Raw genomic sequence first — 20,207 nt, 5'->3', positions numbered from 1 at the left:
ATATCTAATTATAAATTTTATAATAAAATATTATATTCAGATAACAACATAATATATCTAAGAATTATCTTATGTTTTAAAACATGTATTTATTTTTGAAAATTTTATTATATTTATTGATAGTCAATTATCTAATATAATATATAAATATAATAGTATTAATAGAAATTCGTTTTTAATTATTTATATTTTAGATCATTATTATTATTATTATTATTAATTTTAATCACTTATTTAATCAGATATATTTTAAATTCGTTTTTTATTTTCGACTAATTTATATAATTTATTCATTAAGGGTATAAACGATTTATTATTAATTTTAAATCATTTTTTTAATAAGATAGATTTGAAATTCGTTTTTATTTTTTTGATTAATTTATATTATTATTCATTAAGGGTATAAACGATATTAACCGCTCTAACTTTTAACGTGAGAGCTCCGTTGAAAAATTTTACTTTGCGAATAATAGTATAGATATTTTTTTTTTGATTTTTTAAATAAAAAATGTGGTCAAAGACGAAATAACCCTTAATGAAATAGCTTAATTACAAGGATCCAACTCTAAAGACCCGACCGACCCAAACCCTACTCGGTTTAATCCGGATCCTAATCTAAACGACGGCGTTCCCTCCTCAATCGTCCCTATCTCTCTTACTTTTCTGATTTCACGTCTTCTTCATGTTCTTCCCAATTCTCCCTCTCTTTCTGGCGACGGCGAAGCGAAACCGTAGAGAACCAAACCGGACCTCTTCAACGAACTCAATTCATCGTACAGAAGCGAAAAAAACATCACACAATAAACATGACCACTTTGTGTTCTTCTCCATCTTCCCCGCGATTCTTCGCCACCAAATCTGAACTCTACAAAGCTCCTTTTTTATCCTTCTCCATTCTAAAACGATGTCATTCTCGTCCTCCCCGTAATCTAAACTCTAATGACTCAACTTATCGCGACGGCAATCTTTTTACAATCTGCACTTCGTCTTCCTCTGAAGACCAACGTCTAATCTTAACCTAGACGTCCACCGTATCTCCCCCTAGCTACTTCCCGCTTCAAGCTCTTTCTCGATTCGGGGAAAGACGCTGTCTCCGACTTGCAAACTTTAGTCTCGCTAGACGTGCAGGAAATCAACTATGCAGTTTGTTGGAGGTGTGGTTTCGATTGGTGTTTGGTTTTTCAGTTAGGATTTTTGTATGTTTGTGAACAGCTTTTAAGGGTGGTTTACAAGGGAGACCCAAGTTGGTAGTTAGGAGAGATAGAAGTCTTGGTGGGAAGGAAGTGGTTGTAGCTGTTGATAACATTGGTTCATCTTCAAGCTCCGTAGCTTCTTCTGGTCAGGCTTCTAAAAATAACTCTGTAGCTAGAACCCTCAAGCTTTGAGCTCAGAACAATTTTCCGAAATGGTGGCCTGCTTCATTGCCTAGACACAGCTTGGAAGTAGACAAAGAAGACTATCAGAGAGAAGTCAACATAATCGTTAGGGGTTGTTTCTATAAACTCCTTCAATGTCATCTCTTTTGGATTTTCATCACAAGCTTTTGCTTAAAGACAACTTCTTTTGTCTGTTTTGTTTCAGCTGAAGAAGCTGATAAAACAGAGCAAGGAATTATGGAAGAAGAGGGAAGAAACTGAGAAGTCATAAGCCAATTAAGTTGTGTAAGAACAAGCCTTAGATCTTTATTTAATCTTTTGGATCTTGCATTTCATTCAGTGTGTGTGTTCTTCATTTATAAATAGAAACCTGAGAGTCTCTGCGTTTCACTTTAACGATATTAGCAACATGGTGTAAGAGACTTGTGAAGCTTGAGCTTAGTGGTTGTGAAGGTAGCTTTGATGGGATTAAAGCCATTGGGAAATGTTGTGACCACAGACCTGCTGAGAATCTCGGCTTGTAGAAAGGTGGATCCTTGTACTGGACCAGAGAAGTTGATGAGGTCTTGCCCGGCTCTCGAGAGTTTGCAACTCAAAAAGTGTTGTTTGAATGATAAAGAAGGGACGAGAGCTTCTTGGGGTATTATATTTTATCTTCGGTGGATCCTTGTCCTGGACCAGAGAAGCGTTGGGAGCTTCTTGATGTTTTATATCAATTAGGTACAGTATGATGTTTTGCATAAAATTATAGTATTGAGAAAACTTATTGTTGATTTTATTTTTGTTGTTATGTTTGGAAAACCAAAGAAACGTTTGTGATATTTATTACATGAATAAAAAGCTGTGCTTTGGATGTCAAAAACATGGTATGTGTTGCAAAATACATGTTTTGATCACTGGATTTAGTAGGTTTATTATGTGCAAAAAATGAGTTAGTTGGACAATTTACCCATGTAAAATGGGTTAGTTAGGCGGAGTCTTTGATTGAGTTCTTAAGGCAGCCAAAATCTGTTAGTAGTAACGGTGGAAGATCGTCCCAACTGTGAGATGATTACACATGTAAAATACCTTGTGATAAACTTATAATAAAAAAATTATACATATAATAATAAAACAATTATACATATAATAATAAAACAATTACACATGTAAAACGTGCTGCAGTTATATACATAAATTTAATATTCCAATTATACTTAGTAATTCAAAGTAATCTTCAAGGTAGTAGTAATACTACCTTACACATAGTAATACTTTGGCAAATTTAAGTTTTATTAGTAAAACAGTGTCCAAATGAAATATTTTGTAGTAAAACCAATGATTTTATACAATGAATATCATTAAGAAAAAGTATTACATAAACAGTTAACGAGAAATAAGTATTTTTATAGGTTCTTCCTACTATAACCTTATGATTCACATAACAACCATGAAAGTTAAAGAGTTATTTTGGGAAAATGATAAATATTCTTAAAACTATAGAAAATAATCATCTAAATAATTATAATAATCTTATTTACTATATACATAGTCTACTAATAAATAATATATTAGATATATATGTTAAATATACGTACTACTTGCAATATATAGGAGTTACAAATTACACATAATTAAAACCAAGTAATCCTAGTAATCCGAATTACACATAATAAATTCAGTAATCATATTATTCTGATTACACACAATCAACCCAGTAATCCTATTAATCCGATGACACACAATAAAAACATAATAAAGAAAACCTCTATTCTGGATTTTCTCACACTTAATTAGCAGCTTGTCTTATTCCTCTCCATGCCGTTGTGTATGATATATCCATACCAATCTTACGTGTAACCAAATCGATTAGAGTATTGGGAATTAGTGTGTCAAACCTAAGACATAATTAAATTAGAAAATAAATTCAATAACAAAATTAAAAAATAGAAAAAATAAAATATAAGATCACTAAATTTATATAAAACAATATATTTTTTATTTTATAATTTATGGAAAATTTTAATCCAATCATAAATATAAAATATCAAAATAAATAAAAGAAATAAGTTTAATTTTAAAGGTGTAAACCAAAAAATATTTACTTGTTTATGATCATTGATTTTTGAAATATTATTTCAGTTATTTGTTTTATTATTTGAATGTTTATAAAATTATTACTAAAATACAATCAAAATTAAAAAAAAAATGGAATGTATAAAATGAGATAATTTTTTACAAAATTTGAACTTGTGTTAAATATATTGGTAATATCTTCCTTTTAGTAAAATAATTTTTTTATAATATAATTATGTGAATAATATCCATTTTTCACAATACTATTTTTAATTTCAGAATCATAAAATATAATTATATTATATTATATTATAATTTGTCCACTAAATCTCTTTTTATTACTATATTTATCAATAATATAATTAACAAAAACAAAATATTTATTAAAATATTAGTATAAAACAATATGTAAATTGATTTATGAATTATGTAATTTTAATGAAATTATTTGACACAAATATTTACAGAAACAAAAAAAAATATCATAAATAATTAAAGATCATAAATAAATAAATAATTAAAAAATGGAAATGGAATGGAATTTCTATAAATATTTTATTTTTGATTTTAAGTTAATTGATAATTAAAACGTTATATAATTTTTATATTATAAAATTAATTTTAAAATTTAAATATAAAAATTAAATAAGAAATTATTACAAAAGTAAGAAAATGAAACGAAAAAGAAACAAAACAATGAAATAGAAAAAAAAGAAACCAATCTTTTGTTGGCAAAAAAAATGTGAAAAGGGCTGTTTAGTTGTTAAAAAAAAAGAGGAAAGAGGATCCACAGTACTTTTCTGTGGTAGTGGGGTCCATCGCAGGGGGAAAGAGAAACTACAAAAGAAAAGAAAAAAGAAAAAGAAAAGGAAAGGGTAATAATTGGAAGTAAATTATTGGAGGGGTAGTAAGAAAAAGTAAGGGGTAAGTAGAATGGTTTTTTTGCCATAGGGGCATTTTGAGTTAAAGTCTGCGGTAGGAAGAGAGGAAGCCATAGAGAACAAGAGACGGTTCTTACAGCACCTAGACACCCTAAATGGGTCTCTTAATTTTTTTAAAAATAAATGTGGTCTAAAAGACTCAACTAAGAGACATCAATATTTAGGTGCTCCAATGCAAATCTCTTAATTAAAGGTTCTTAAAAAAATTATTAAACAATTCTTTTTTAAAAAAGTAAAATTTATTTATTAAATAAAACATAATAAAAATAACATTTTAAACATTGAATTTAAAATAAAACATAAAAAGAGCGATTAATAAAATAAACGAGAATAATTTAAAAGAAGCATCCGATCTCAATTGTTGTATTTATCACGTCTAAATTTGCACCATATATGTTCAATCAAATCATTTTTCAGTTGTTGATGCATTTGTCTATCACGAATTCTAGTTTGAACACGCATCATATTAGCGATATTTGTAAAGATATCGGTAGAATACGTGAAATCCACATGTGAACTTCCGATGTTTGAAACATCAAATTGAGTATATCCTTAGTCAAGTTCTTGATCCTTCTATTCATTAAGTTTTGTTTCCATACTGCTATTGAATATGAAATAATAATAAATATTAATATGGGTTTCACAAATCTTGATAACCTCTCCCATTTGTTTCATCCAAGTTCAAGAACTTGGTTCATATTATCTAGTTCTGAACTGCTTTCTTTTACTTGTTCCTTACGTCATTGGTCTCAGAATTTTTCACATTTTCTAAGAAAACCAAAAGGTGTCTAAACACCGAACCGTATATGAATATATACAATAAATAATCTTGGCGATAAAAATGTTTGACATGAGGTACCTCATGATAATAATCTTTATGATGATGAAGAGATCCAAAAGAAAAAAAAAACATCTATGTTTCTACTAAAGTGGCAGAAACCAGATCAGGAGGAACAGAAGCAAGATCAAGCACCCAAGACTCTCTCACACCATCTCCAGATTGATCTTCCGGGAGCTTCCTAGCCGGGATCTGATGAGAGAGCAAGGCCGCAACATCTTCTTTCCGCCTGACCGCATTACACCCAGGCGTAATCACGTCTCTTAAACAAGTTATCATTAACCTTCTCCAAATACGCCACACTCAAGCCATACGCATCGCAATACATAGTCAAGCATACGACAATCTCATACCCACCCTCTGGTCTTTCTTCTCTGGTGACATGTATCTGTCTCTGAGTAGACAGCCCAAACCGAGCCTTTCTTTGGATATATTTGGTATACTTCTCGTGCAACCCTTTCTAGATCACATCACATTAAAAAGAAGAAGGTGCTTACCATCTTGAAGCGACATTGACGATCAACATAACTTTCCCCTTATACTTGTTCAATGAAACATCATTCCCATCAATGTCCTGTTTCCACAAACATTGAGTCTCATTATGTTTCAAAATTACAGATTTAACAAAGAATACCTCCATTGAAGTCACTGAACCAATTTCGTTTACCTAAGCTTCATCATAATTAGAAGATTCTTTTTTGGTTTTGATTTAGTTAGAAGGATAAAGACCAAAAAGACCAAACCTTTACAGTGAAATTGTGAACGGTCTTCTCAGCAGCAGCTCTAGCTTGAACATTGAAAATTCGAGACTTGAAGAGAAACCCTGGATTAATCGGAGATTTTAGAGAAACCGGGGCTTCTACCTCTAGTGGTAAAGGGCTTACAGCTGTGAGTACCGCCACCTGGGTTCGAATCCTGGCTACTGGGGAATTAACATTTCGGCATCGCCAGGGACAGAGGACCGACACATGACAACACGTGACTAGTCTGGATCATTTATGTAGGGCCAGGATACCTCTGTATAATTCAAAAAAAAAAGATATGGCGGTGGAGAATTTCAAAGAAGGAGCGAGAAAAGCCGCTGGGTTGAGAGATGGATTGGGTTTAGAAATGTTGAAGACTGCAGAGAAGGGTGAGTAAGAAGACGAAGACGAAAACTGGAGAGAGAGGAGAGGAGATCCGTCGGGAGAGAGGTGGGAGGACAAGTGTCCCTAAGAGCCGTCTCTTTAAACGAAGACGAAGACTGGAGAGAAGGGTTTAGAAATGTTGAAGACTGCAGAGAAGGGTGAGTAAGAAGACGAAGACGAAGACTGGAGAGAGAGGAGAGGAGATCCGTCGGGAGAGAGGTGGGAGGACAAGTGTCCCTAAGAGCCGTCTCTTTAAACGCTTAGTTAAGAAACGCTTGTTCAATTAATAGCTAATTTTCTTTTTTTTTAATCATAATTAAATAAAGAGATGGCACTAAAAAACCGCGTTAAAGATGCTTATAGAGCACCCGCAATGGGAATCCTTAAGGGGGAATCCTTAGGAAAAAAATAATTAAGTAATCGGTAGATCCCACCAAAAGTTAAGGATTCAATTCTTAAAATTCCTAAATAAGGACTCTTTCTTAGTGAATCCTTGCACTATTTGCGGATCCCGACAACATGTGGTGACCCGCGATTGGTTGATATTTATTTTTTTTATCTAAAAAAAAAATAAAATAATAATACTTAAAAAATCAAAATACACTTTTTCTAAGGACTCTCCTTTGAATAACACCATTGCGGGTGCTCCTACAGTGCCTAATTAAGAGACGCCTCTTGTGCTAATTACTTTTTTTCTTTTCTTTTAAATCACAATTAGACTAAGAAATTTATGTAACAAACAGTGTTAATGCTGCTCTTGTTGACGCAAAGGATAAGTTAGCTCTCATGTCTGCTTATTGATAATTGTGTTTCTTTTAGTTACATGTAGAAAATTAAAATTAGTTAACATTTACAGAAAACTAGGTTGGACGATATGAATGAACCACATGCAGAAGCTCAGAAAGAAAAATGTTGTGACACGACAAGCAATCAAAAACGAATGCAGTTTTAAGATCCACTTTCATATATATTATTATATATTTACTAGTGAGGACGTCTAGTTTTCTTTTATATTTTAAATTATTATTATTATTCATTACATCTAATGTTTTATTTTCTTTTTCTTAGAATTTAAAATATATAAAACGGCTATAATTGTTACAGTATATTATAGTTTCTTTTTCTCTATGTTTTAAGATCCACTTTCATATATATTATTATATATTTTAAATATAAAAAATGTGGACAGAATACAATATTCTGTGTTCATATACTAAAAAATATATGAATAGAACAAAAATGTGGATATGGATGGCCAAAAAAACGAAAAAACTCTTTTTTGAGCAAAATGTAAAAACTCTTATATACAAGTTATAATAATAGATAGTATACATGAATTTATCTTTTTGTGGACAAGTTATAATAATAGATAGTATACATGAATTTATCTCTTTGTGGACAAGTTATAATAATATCTATTGTTAAAATAAGTTAATTTTATATTAAACTTTTGTTTCATATTAAATGAACACATCACAAAATCATATAATTTCTTGCTTGTTGCTAATTTGAACCAGAAAATGTTTTATACAAAAAGTTCTCAATCATACGAAAATGTAAGTAAATAGAATTAGACCACTCATCTGAGGTTTCTATAGAAAATGGAATACGTGGATTGAAGAAGCGTGGACACAAAAGATATGGATGAAACAAATGTGGACATGAGTTCATCATAGACACGAGTTCATGTGGACACTCGCATTTTCTTTCCTGTTTAGAAAAAAAGGCAAAGACTTTAAACTAAATCACATCCCTGAGAATCTAAAACACTAACTAAAGTATCGATCTTTAAATGTTTACTTGTAATAAGAGCAACTAACCGTAGGGGACGTGCTTAAGAGAGATTCTGACACGTACTTGTTGGCCTTCACCTGTTAAGAAAGAAACCATTGTGTTTATTATCAAACAATACTAGTCAGAGCTATAAATTCAGTTATAACTTATGAAATGTTAAGCTTCAGCACAAGGTTTAATCCACTACAAACCATCAAAGGTAGTTCACTAACATAAAAATCGCAACATCAGATGATATACAATAATCATCGGAAAAAAAAAGCACCTGAGCAAGGTTTTGAGCATTGCTGATCATAGCATCTGGAACAGAAGTACATTTATCACCGACTTTATCTCCTCGCGTTGCTTCAGACATAGATCCTACAACTACTCAACTGCAAAAAAAAAAAAAAGCTCACTCTTTTTATCCAAAATACTAATCGATTTAGTTGAGAATTCCTATCCTGTTCCAGATTATAGTTTTTCAATCTCTTCAAGAATCTCCTAACACACACACTTACTCTAATACCAAATCCTAAACAGCTAAATAGAGCTTCTAAAGAGGGGAATGAAGGAATGAAGCTATTACTTCTCGGTTCTTATCTTCAAGCTGAAACTTAAGCTCATAGATTGAAATCTCCTGATCCTGGTTCAGGTTCAGGAGCTCCCTCTCGCTCTTCGAAGAACCATAGAGAGAGTCCTCGTGTTCCCTTTAATCTCTGCCAAAGCCTTCACCTTTTCCTTCTCCTCACCGAACTGCCTCCATTGGCGTGTTCCCAAAGTACTCTTCCCTCCTTCTCCTCGAACAGTATCAATGGACTGAGTCCTGAGGAATCACAAAAGCTCAGGAATATTGTTTACTCCGCCTGTAAATTTCTGGCATCCATGAAAACAGGACAACAGAATCAAACAAACATCATCCACATCGAAAGCTCTGAAACCCATAACATGCTCCTCATCCACATAACACGTCGACAAATCTCAGGACGCTCGTACCACCGTCTTCTCCGTTTCTTCAGACGACAGAAGGGGGATTACGGTTCACGTTTGAGCAGAGAACCTTTTGGAGCATTGTTTTGAAACACAAAATCCAGATTGGTAGCAGCTCTAAGGGTTTATGGATTTTCATCAGTGGGTTAGAGGAGCTTAATCGACGAGAGAGAGAGTGGTTTCAGCGGTGGGTTAGTGTGATTCAATCGGTGGGTTTAGAATTTTCATTGAGAGGATTAGGGATTTGTGGTTTGTGATTGTGAGATTTTTTTTTTTTAGCAACTGATTGTGAGATTTTATCTTTGGGCTTATTGGCGAAATAGCCATATTTGAGAAACAAATTAAATAACTAATATTGATTTTGACATAATTTAATGTCAGACTTTTTGATCTCAATTAAACCGGTTATATCCCTTCACGTAACAGGTTGTCAGTTCCACTTCCAAATATAAGAGACGTGATTTTTTTAGGAACACTTAATTATACGAAACATATATGACAATTGTACACATGATGGAAAATGAAATATTCTATTTCATCTCACGAACATAGTAAAGTACTATAAACACAATTAGAATCACAACCAACTTCCAACACCAACCAATCTCTAACCCTGAAATATTAGACCTTAAACCAACCCACCTCGAAACCATAAATACTAACCCCTAAACCCAAATTCATAAACCCAAACCCAATGTAAAATATCTTTAATAAATTAAAATATAAAATAATATATAATTAACTATTTTATTTCACCTCGCCAATGTAGTATAGTACTAAAATCACTAGAATCACAACCAACCTTTAACACTGAAATACTAAACCCTAAACCAACTCACCTCAAATCCATAAATACTAAACCCAAAACCCGAATTCATAAACCCAAACCCAAATATAAAATTTTTTTAATAAATTAAAATACAAAAATAGTATAAATTTAATTGTTCAATTTCATCTCACCAACATAGTATAATACTATAACCACCAGAATCACAACCAACCTCCAACACTGAAATACTAAACCTTAAACCAACCCACCTCAAAGCCATAAATACTAAACCTTAAACCTGAATTCATAAACCCAAACTCAAATGTAAAATATCTTTAATAAATTAAAATACGAAAATAGTATAAATTTAACTGTTCTATTTCATTTCACCAACATAGTATAGTACTATAACCACAATCAGAATCACAACCAATCTCCAATCTCAACCAACCTCCGACCCTGAAATACAAGATCCTGAACAAACCCACCTCGAAGCCCTAAATACTAAACTCTAAACCCGAATTCATAAACCCAAACCCAAATGTAAAATAACTTAAATAAATCAAAATACAAAAATAGTATATAATTAATTGTTCTATTTCATCTAACCAACGTAATATAGTACTAAAATCACAATTAGAATCACAACCAACTTCCAACCCTGAAATACTAGACCCTAAACCAACTGAGCAAATCCGACGGAGGTGACGATGTGAATCAAAGTGGTGTCGGAGGCCATTCAACTTCTCTGGAAGTTACGGAGAGAAATAATAAGAAAAGATGTGAAGAGATTAAAGCCACGAGTTACTTTTTACAGATAATAATTAACATTTTTATTATTTTTTTTGCCTTCAGGTTGCACCGGTTGGAAGAAGGGGCACTATAGTATTATTATATAATTATAACGACGTGTATATGTATGTTAGGAAAATTGGCTAATCAATGCATTATACGTTTTTTCCTTGTTATACATGCCAATTACCCTTTATCTTTAAGAAAAATCTCCTTAGTTATGAAAAGAAAAATGTAACGAGAGAAGGTACGAGAAAGAGACAGAGAGGATATAATAGACAAAGCACATGAAAAAAGTGTGTCAAAAGTGAGATGGGTTCTATTGTGTAATTCTAAAGTCATAATGTGTCTACAAGTGTAAATTTTTCTATTTATAAACTCGTCCTATCGTGTGTGTTGGACCTTTAAATAAAAGACGTTCTGTGTTGGGTTATGTTTGGCCTAAGGCGAATTAAGTGCGTCATTGGGCCTAAATTTTTCTGTAGCTCGACAGCTTAAAACTATTAATTCAAAAAGTGATGGGATAGCTCATACCAAGTGTGTACATATTAAAGTATAAGGGAAATCGGCTAATTCTTACATCAACAAAGTCCAACGATCCCATCAGTACATAAACACATTGTGCATATACATACATCAATATTTAGTTAATTCAAATTTCAATTAACAGACTAAACAACCAAACAAAACAAAAAAAAAATCAAATATTTTTTTGATTAGAAATAATATTTATGTGTTTATATACTGAGCGGGACCGCTGGACTCTGTTGAGATATGAATTAGCCGATTTCCTCCGAGGCATAATATGTGTTTGAATACTGATATCTTTAATACCAAAAATAATTTCGCTTTTGTAATCCATAAACTAGTTCTGTACAAATTATATACAAACACTTTTTCAAAGTGTTCAGATTTTTATTATACTTCTGAAAATTTCGAAAACCCTATATGTGAAAATATTCAAAACTTGATAAACCTTTTGAAAACTTGTAAAATTTTCCAAAAGCTTTCAGAATTTTTCTGAAACTTCTCTAATTTTCATTTATGAGCAGTATTTTATCATCCAAAAACCAAAATACTTGCTGCTTTTATAAATTTATGTAGTTAATTAGTAGAATTCGTCATCTACGCAAACGCAGCAGAGTAGTTTAGTTAATCAAGTTAGTATACTATAATTATATACTAGTGGTGTGTCCGCGCTACGCGCGGGTTGTCTATATTTTTAAAATATTTTTCTTGTTGTATTCCTTTTGTAAATATATTTTATTTTTTATAAGGAATTATTTTGAGTTGATATATTTTGTGTCAGTACTCAACTTTTTTACCTAAACTACTTATATATAAAAACAAAAGGAGTATGATCTAAGCTAGGTATAAATTATTAGAACTGTTTATTCTTAGGAGACAATAGAATTAGTAAACGGTTTAAAGGAAGAAAAAAAATACAATTATGATTTTTTTAAACTTACAACCCCTTTTCTATATTGTAAAGATGTCTGAAATCATAGATGTGTTTTCCTGCATACTGGATAGCTTATGTTTCTACAAACCCATTCATTAATGAAGTAAAAATGAAAATTATGACTGTAAGTAAGAGAGCATAGGTTGTTTCTATAGTTGTAATTTCTGAAGCGTATAGTGCATGTATTGTTTTCTTGTTCTGTCATCGGAGGCCTAATAGTTTTCTCAAATTGGTGATGATAAGGTTGATGTCTAGTCTTACAATTGTGTTGGAATTATTGTACGTGATGGGAAGTGTAAATTTAAAATCAGCAGTTATGTTATATTGTTGTTGGCTGTCATGAGGTATTGGCTATTCTCGTGAACAAGGAAGCTGGAGTTGGGATGGTGAATCTCATGGTACATTAAATTATATATTCTTTATGTATTTTTCATTTGATTTATACTTTCATTATTTTCTCTTTATGTAGTTTTTTTTGTGTTTTATATTTAATTTAGAGGTTATCTTACTTCATTGAAAACTGAAAGTGGATAGATTTAAATATTTGATTGGAATCAATAAATTTATAGTTGTGCTTTATATCATAACTTTTGTGATTATTTGAAATAATTCTACGCTTCGCACAATGTTTTTTTAATTTTTTAACAGCTATTTTGTAATTTTAGTTTTAGTTATGTGTTAACTTTTGCTGTGATTTTCAAGAAATTTCTTATTTTTTTCCTAAATTTGAGTTTCATGACCATTAAAATGGGAAAAATCCATGAGATACATCATTTAATAAAGAGACAATGTGTGGAATATCCCCAATTAAGGTTCAGCAGGTAAGTAATAAAATACCTACTAACGTATATATTATCTAAAAGTTGATTGCGATTCGAAATTGGAAACATTGGAATTGGGTGAGATAATAAGATTAGCATTATGGGTGTCAAAAGAATCATAATAAAAAAATAAAGATTTGTGTTGAATTAGAAAATGATTTGAAGAACTTGTACGAGAGATAAAGAGATTAGAACACATAAAAGGAAGAAGAGAGAGAGATAGAGATAAGGGTATTATAGTCATTAAAAATATTAAAAAGAAAGAAGGTTATATGGCAAATTACATGAGTTTCTAGGTGTATCTACGTCAATTACTCTTTTTTTTTTTTTTTTTTTTTGACGTCGAACGGCCATTCTATTACTCAAACTTGAGGTGGTCTGGGTAACCAGACCGGAATAGAACAACCAATAAAAAATAACTCTCTGCGAAAGGTCCTAGCAGTCTTGGCTAAAAAATCAGAAAACTGGTTGCGCACACGTGGCACGTGGGTAATCTTGAATTCCGGAAAGCAAATCTGTAGCGTCTCTATCTTCTCCAATTCCGTTGCGAAGCTTGGCCACTCATGGGGTTCCTTTATCATTGCAATCAGCTCCTTACAGTCTGTTCCAAAGCTCTGGCATGTCAAATGTTGAAGCATGTTCTCCATCGCCCACCGCAGTGCTTCTACCTCCGAGTGTAATGCTGATTCACATCGAATGAAATTCCGAGTTCCCATAATTTGTATGTTCTCTCCACCATCCATCCAGACCCATCCACATCCACTAAATCGATCAGAAGCTGTCCACGATCCATCTAACATGCAAATACTACCCAAGCTTAAGACTTGGTCTTCATCATTATTGTTGGCCTGTACTATTGGCGGTATCCTCTCATTTGCATTAAACCATGCTTGACACTCACTTTCTGCGTATCGAACTAGTTCTAGAGGGTCTCTGTCTATTCCCCTGAAAAGCTTATCGTTACGAGCCTTCCAAATATACCATATTATCCAGGGATAAGGATCCCTGTCTTGGCCTGGCTCTAAGATATCATTCTTCCTCCAGAATAGATAGTCCATGTTCGTGTAGACGCTTGACACTGGAAATATACCTGGGGCTGTAGGAGTTACTGATAGGGACCATACTTGGAGTGCTGGAGGGCAATCAAATATCGCATGAGTTACAGATTCTTCTATTTCTCCACATCTGGGACAGTAATTATCGCACCTCATATTTCTCCTTACTAGATTTCTCGTTACTGCCACCTGACCCGTTATCAATTGCTATATAAGATGGCACATCTTCCGTGGTGCTTTCACCTTCCAAGCAAAGGCTTGAAGTTTAGTTATACTTGGTTCCAATAATTCCTTTCCCTCTTCTGGCTTCAACAGATTCTGTGCAACCCAGTATCCAGATTTCACTGTGTATTGGCCATTTCTCGTGTAGTTCCAGCAGAAAGTATCACGACGATGAGTAGAACTTATAGCCATGCTACGGACTAGTGATATGTCATCTGGGTGGACATAATCCTCTAGTAGCCCTATGTTCCATTCTTTTGATTCCTGATTAATGAGGTCACTAACTCTCATATTCGGATTCATTACAGGCGCTACATGTGTAGCTGGTCTTGCAGGTATCGTTGGAATCCACGGATCCTCCCACACCTTAACTTCATAACCAGAATGAATCTTCTGTCTGGTATCCAAAAGCAAAAGCTTCCTCGCGGCAGAAATGCTTGTCCACACATATGATGGGCTACTAGTAGATGTTGCTCGTAAAGGCGAGGTCATTCTATAGTATCTGCCCCTCAATACTCGGCCAACCAGTGAATCAGGGTACTGAACCAATCTCCATAATTGCTTTGCCAACAGAGCTAGATTAAACTCATGAATCAAACGAAAGCCAATCCCACCCTCTTCTTTTGGTAGACAAACCTTTTCCCATTTCGCCCAATGTATTCCTCTTTTTGGTGGATTCGAACTCTACCAAAATTGTGCAATGGCACTGGCGAGGTTTTCACAAATCTCCAATGGGAGCAGAAACGTCGACATGACGTATGTCGGAAGAGCAAGTAGAATGGATTTGATCATTACCTCCTTCCCTCCTTTTGACAGCCATCTGCCTGTCCAACCATTTACTCTATGCATTAGGTTGTCCTTCAGAAATGCAAAAAGTTTGCATTTGGATCCACTAATATCCTCTGGGATCCCCAAATACTTCCCCATCCCACCATCATTCTGTATTCCAAGTGCATCTTTAATCTCTTGCCTAGTAGTTGCATTAATCCTCTTACCAAAGAGTAAGGAAGATTTATCGAAATTAATACATTGACCAGATACTTTACCATATGTCCTGACTACTTTCATTACTTCTTCACATTCACGGGGCTCCGCCTTACAAAAGAAAAGGCTATCATCAGCAAAGAGAAGGTGGGATACCGACGGACACGCGCGTGTGACACGCATCCCCGTTATCTTTCCTTGATTCTCTGCATGATTAAGAAGGCAAGCGAGCGCTTCCGTGCATAGAATAAAAATGAAAGGAGACAAAGGATCTCCTTGTCGTAGGCCTCTACCAGGAACAATATTTCCTCTTGGCTGTCCATTCATAAGAACCTTATATTTCACCGACGTAACGCATCGCATTATCCAGCTGATCCAAGTTTCTGAAAAGCCCATCTTTCGCATGACAGCTTCAATGAACGACCATTCCATCCTATCATATGCTTTACTCATGTCCGTCTTAATGGCCATCCTTTTGCTGCGTCCACTTGGTTTAGTCCTCAGAGCATGAAACATTTCTTGGGCTATCATAATGTTGTCTGAAATCTGTCTTCCAGCAATAAAAGCAGACTGAGTTTCCGAAATCAAACCGGGTAACACTTTCTTTAATCTCTGGCATAAGACCTTGGAGATTATCTTGTAGCAGACATTACACAAGCTAATGGGTCTAAATTGAGCCATATCATTGGGTTTGGCCGTCTTTGGGATGAGACATATATTCGTATCATTCAGTCCATTCGCCACCGTCCCTTCAAAAAGGAATTTATTAACCATAAGAGTTAACTTTTCCTTTACAATATCCCAAAATTGCTGATAGAAAAGCGCCGTCATCCCATCTGGTCCAGGGGCCTTGTCTGGATGCATAGCAAAAAGTGCTAATTTGACCTCCCATTCGGATACCGGCTCTGTAAGGTTGTCGTTCATTGCACCAGTTATTGTCGTAGGAACTTGAGCTAGCGCCTCTTCAATGTGCTCTGGGTTAGACGACTCGAAGATCTGTCTAAAATAGCTAGTAGCAATGGCTACTAATCCTTCTTCATCCTCAACTATATTTCCGTTTGCATCTAGGAGCTGCGTAATTTTATTCCTTGCTCTTCTTTGCTTAGTTAGGGCATGAAAAAATTTTGTATTTCTATCCCCTTCTCTTAGCCAAAACACTCGACTCTTCTGTTTCCAAAACATTTCTTCTGCTTTAAGAGCATCTGAAAGTTCCTTCAACGCTGCTGCAATTTCCTCAGTTGTAGCATTGTCATCTGCATACATGCCTTCCACCTTTTCTTTAAGCTCCTCCACAAGCTTTGCCGAGTTAACATTATGCTGTCTCCTCCATTCGCTTAAGGCTTTTCGGCAACTAGAAATATGTTCCATAATATTCGCATTGGGAGGAAGATCAGGAGATTTCCATCCCTCAAGAATGACCTGCCTTAGCTCCTCATTATCTAGCCATCTTTTATCAAACTTGAATTTTTTTGATTTCCTCGTTGGCTTTATGAGTATATCCGCGAGAACCGGAAGATGGTCCGATCCCCATAACCTCATATACTTGACAGTCGAGTGAGGAAACTTCTCATGCCAGTCCGGATTTCCCACAGCTCTGTCCAGGCGACATCGAACAGTTGATCCGCCTGCTCTCTTCCCTACCCATGAGAGCATGTCTCCTGTGAAAGGAAACTCTAACATTCCACAATCATTAAGCATCTGCTTGAAAGGCAAAAATGAACTATCAGGGCGTTGTCTTCCCCCCTCTTTTTCGTTATGACCCGTTATTTCATTAAAATCTCCTATCATAAACCAAGGTCCAGATCTTGTTGTTGAGAAACGCGTAAGACGTTCCCAAACTTGATCTCATCTCTCTAGTACAGGATCCCCATAAACAAATGTCATATAGAATTTTATTCCATCAATGACTGCCTCAATGTCAATCATACGGTTATTAGAAAATAAAACATTAACTTGAAATTCATCCATAAAAAATAAAGCTAAACCTCCGCTGAGACCAAGTGGCTCAACAGTAAACAAATGATCAAATCCTAAGTCAGCCTGAATGTTTTGCAACAACAGCCTCTTATTCTTCGTCTCAGAAAGAAACACAAGTCCTGGGTGATGCTTCTTACACATCTCCGTAAGGCGTCGAACTGTGAGGTCGTTTCCAATCCCTCGACAGTTCCAACTGAGTGTCTTCATGGATGAGAACGGGAGGTTTTTGAGGACCCCTCCGAACCCCTACCATGCCGCAAATCTGCTTTAGATTTCTTTGAGCTACTTGGACGTGGTTGACCATTTTCTTTTGTTTCCCCAGAAGGAGGTAAAACAGCATTGCGCATCCTTGGAGATCCCCGACGGAAGAGCTCAGCCTTTCTGCTGGAAAGACCGAGTGGAACTCTATGACGTGAAGAACCCTTGCTTGAGGTTGATCGCTTCCCTTTTATCTTTTTGACAGCACCCATTGGAACCTGATCCACTTGACGAGAAGAGACCACCCTATCCATTTCATTTAACTCCTCCCCAAGTAAATCATCTGATATGTCATCACATTCCATCCATGCTTCTTGTTGTGGGGCTACAATGATAGCCGTCTCCCCCGCCTCTCCCATGTCCATATCTTGCAGTGCACCAATAATTTGTCCTTCATCCTCATCATGAGGCACAACATTCTCAGTGTTTGAAAAATCAAAAGCACGTGTTATTTCCTTATAACGAAAAGTAACGTTATCATCGTTGGAAACTTCATCACGAGAGGGTGTGATAATAGTGCTTGCTAACTTCTTGCCACTGGAACGTTTATCATGTGGCTGCTCCGTTTGACCAATATACGACGAGGAAGGCTGTAAACCTTGGGTCTTTGTAGCATGATCCTCTTTGTTAACGAAAGAGTCATCACCCTTCTTCTCCACATGTTTGTTCCTTTCACGCTAAGAAAGTTGATTCTTATGCTCATACGGAGCATAACGGTGACTGTGCCGAGAGACAGGCCGACTCCATCTGTTCCCCTCTTGTCTACGAGAGTGTCTCTCTGGGCCATAACCACGGTTTGAAGCCTCAAATCCTGTCCTGTTAGAAGCATTCACTGGAACATCATAGTTAGTGGATCGCCGATCTTTACGCAAGTCCAAATTGCGATCCATGCGGTCATGGTATCGCTCACGTTCATGAGAATCCCTCAACAAAGGTTGATGGGAGAGTGAATCCGTAGGTAGTTGAACCCTGGAGAAAACACCTGCCTGCTTTGCTTGTTGGCGAAAGTCTTCTTGCTTCTTTGGGCATAGAGCTTCTTCGTGTGACAGGAAGCCACAGTACTTACAGTGCTTAAACAACTTATCATAAGTGAAATGGAGCGAGACTTCATCTCCTTCTGGCGAGCTAGCTTTCTTTGTAAAAATCATAGGTTTCCTGGTATCAACATCAACTAGCAGCCTACCTGCCGAAAGCTCCATTGTATCTATGTGTCCTAGTTTACCACCAATACTTCTCAGATTCTTGACAGTCCATATGTGAAGCGGTATTCCAGTAATCTCAACCCAAAAGGGAACTGTCCAGGGATAGTCATCATGAACATTAGGTTCCCAACGAACTAACACGAACATACAGAAATTATAATGAAAAGGACCCTGTTGCAGCACCAATTTTATATCCCCTTCTGAGGAGAAGTTGAACAAGAACTTTCCATTGCCTAAATCGTTGGCTGTGACTCTATCTTGCACTCCCCATTGAGTCGGCATATGGCTGATTAGTTTCTCCACGTTCTGTTTCTTTGGGTTCAGCACTTTACCGATCAAAGACATACGGTACTCTCTGATGGTATGAGGGTCCTCGTCATCTACCAACTGAATGGGTTCGTCTTCATCCTCCAAGAGAATACCCTTTCCTTTTTTGTCCGCCATACGAGCAGAACTGAAGCGATTGAATGATCCCATGATATAGGATTTAAACAGATCCGTAGACTCTGTTATGATCGGACCAGATCAGGAGAATAACAGTAAGGGACAAGCCAAAGAGCCAGTACACCACGAGCCTTAAGTATGATCAGATCAAAGGAGACCAGGTCAAGTCCGATCAATATTTGCCAAGGTTCAGACGAAACCAAAGCAGCTTCCTTGCTGGAGACGTCACGAGGAAACGACACCACTCCGGACGAGAGCACCTGATTCCGCAACAGAGAGAGATGAGATGCTGGCCAATCTAACGTCAAAGGACGTTTAGATCAGAGGAAGATCGAAACCCCAAAGAAGGTCTCAATCTCAGAAGTCGCCATCGTCTTCAGATATTTGGTTTAACTTTTTGTATTTATGAAATATTTTATTTGGTTGAAAATTGTATTCCCTTGGTTGTTTATTCATGTTGCATTGTATGATAGAAGTAATTGTATAATATTTTAGATGTTTTCTTTTAAATGGCTTTTTTTGTTGTTGTTTGTGTTACTTTGTAGTATTGTACGTTTAGTTTTTGGTTATGTTTTAAATATTTGTTGTGTAATCGAGGATATTTGTGAGATTGTGATGGCTCTTTGGTTGTGTTGTATCTTGGAGATATAATTGTGAGCCATCAATTTAATATAATATGTGTTTTTCCTTCGTGTGATCTAGTTTTTGATTTGTTAACTTTTATAAATTAAATTTTCTCATTTCTTTGAAGAAAAATAACGTAACAACTGTTCTTTAAATCATAAAACAACGTTTTTGTTTGTTTATATTGGTATAAGGTGTTGCATATGTTTTCAAATGGTATACCGACATGTTATTTTTATCTTTGTATTTTTATAATTTATCATGTAACACTTAATTCATCATATAGTTTATCTTTGAAATTTTGTTCTTGTATAGTTATTGTTTATGTTCTTCTAGCATTGGTCATTGTATCCTTAACTTGTTTTCTAATTAAGTTTCCAGATTATGTATTTTAGATTTCTGACTCTGCCAAGCACAACATTATTATATCATTTGTCCTAGAATGATATACAAACTTTCTGTAGTCATGTGGAAATGATGAATTATAAAAAAAAATG

At 35.0% G+C, this 20,207-nt stretch overlaps 1 protein-coding gene and 2 long non-coding RNA genes across 3 annotated transcripts; 1 reads left to right on the top strand and 2 right to left on the bottom strand.

The window, feature by feature from the left end:
* Positions 1 to 251: 251 nt before the first annotated feature.
* On the top strand, positions 252 to 2,238 carry LOC125579444. The gene is made up of 2 exons (XR_007317475.1): positions 252 to 1,661; positions 1,743 to 2,238. It is a non-coding gene; the product is annotated as an uncharacterized LOC125579444 (long non-coding RNA).
* Positions 2,239 to 5,115: 2,877 nt separating this feature from the next.
* Positions 5,116 to 10,531, bottom strand: LOC106397466. The gene is made up of 5 exons (XR_007317474.1): positions 8,700 to 10,531; positions 8,397 to 8,505; positions 8,158 to 8,208; positions 5,954 to 8,047; positions 5,116 to 5,784 (listed from the first exon to the last, which is right to left on the bottom strand). It is a non-coding gene; the product is annotated as an uncharacterized LOC106397466 (long non-coding RNA).
* Positions 10,532 to 17,385: 6,854 nt separating this feature from the next.
* Positions 17,386 to 19,119, bottom strand: LOC125579285. Its single transcript, XM_048743276.1, has 2 exons — positions 18,175 to 19,119; positions 17,386 to 18,117 (listed from the first exon to the last, which is right to left on the bottom strand). The coding sequence occupies exons 1-2, from the start codon at positions 19,117 to 19,119 to the stop codon at positions 17,386 to 17,388; spliced, it is 1,677 nt and encodes a 558-aa protein (XP_048599233.1).
* Positions 19,120 to 20,207: the final 1,088 nt, after the last annotated feature.

This window comes from Brassica napus, chromosome A10 (genome assembly GCF_020379485.1).
Source record: "Brassica napus cultivar Da-Ae chromosome A10, Da-Ae, whole genome shotgun sequence".
Lineage (NCBI taxonomy): Eukaryota > Viridiplantae > Streptophyta > Magnoliopsida > Brassicales > Brassicaceae > Brassica > Brassica napus.
This window is presented reverse-complemented; position numbering and strand designations above follow the sequence as displayed.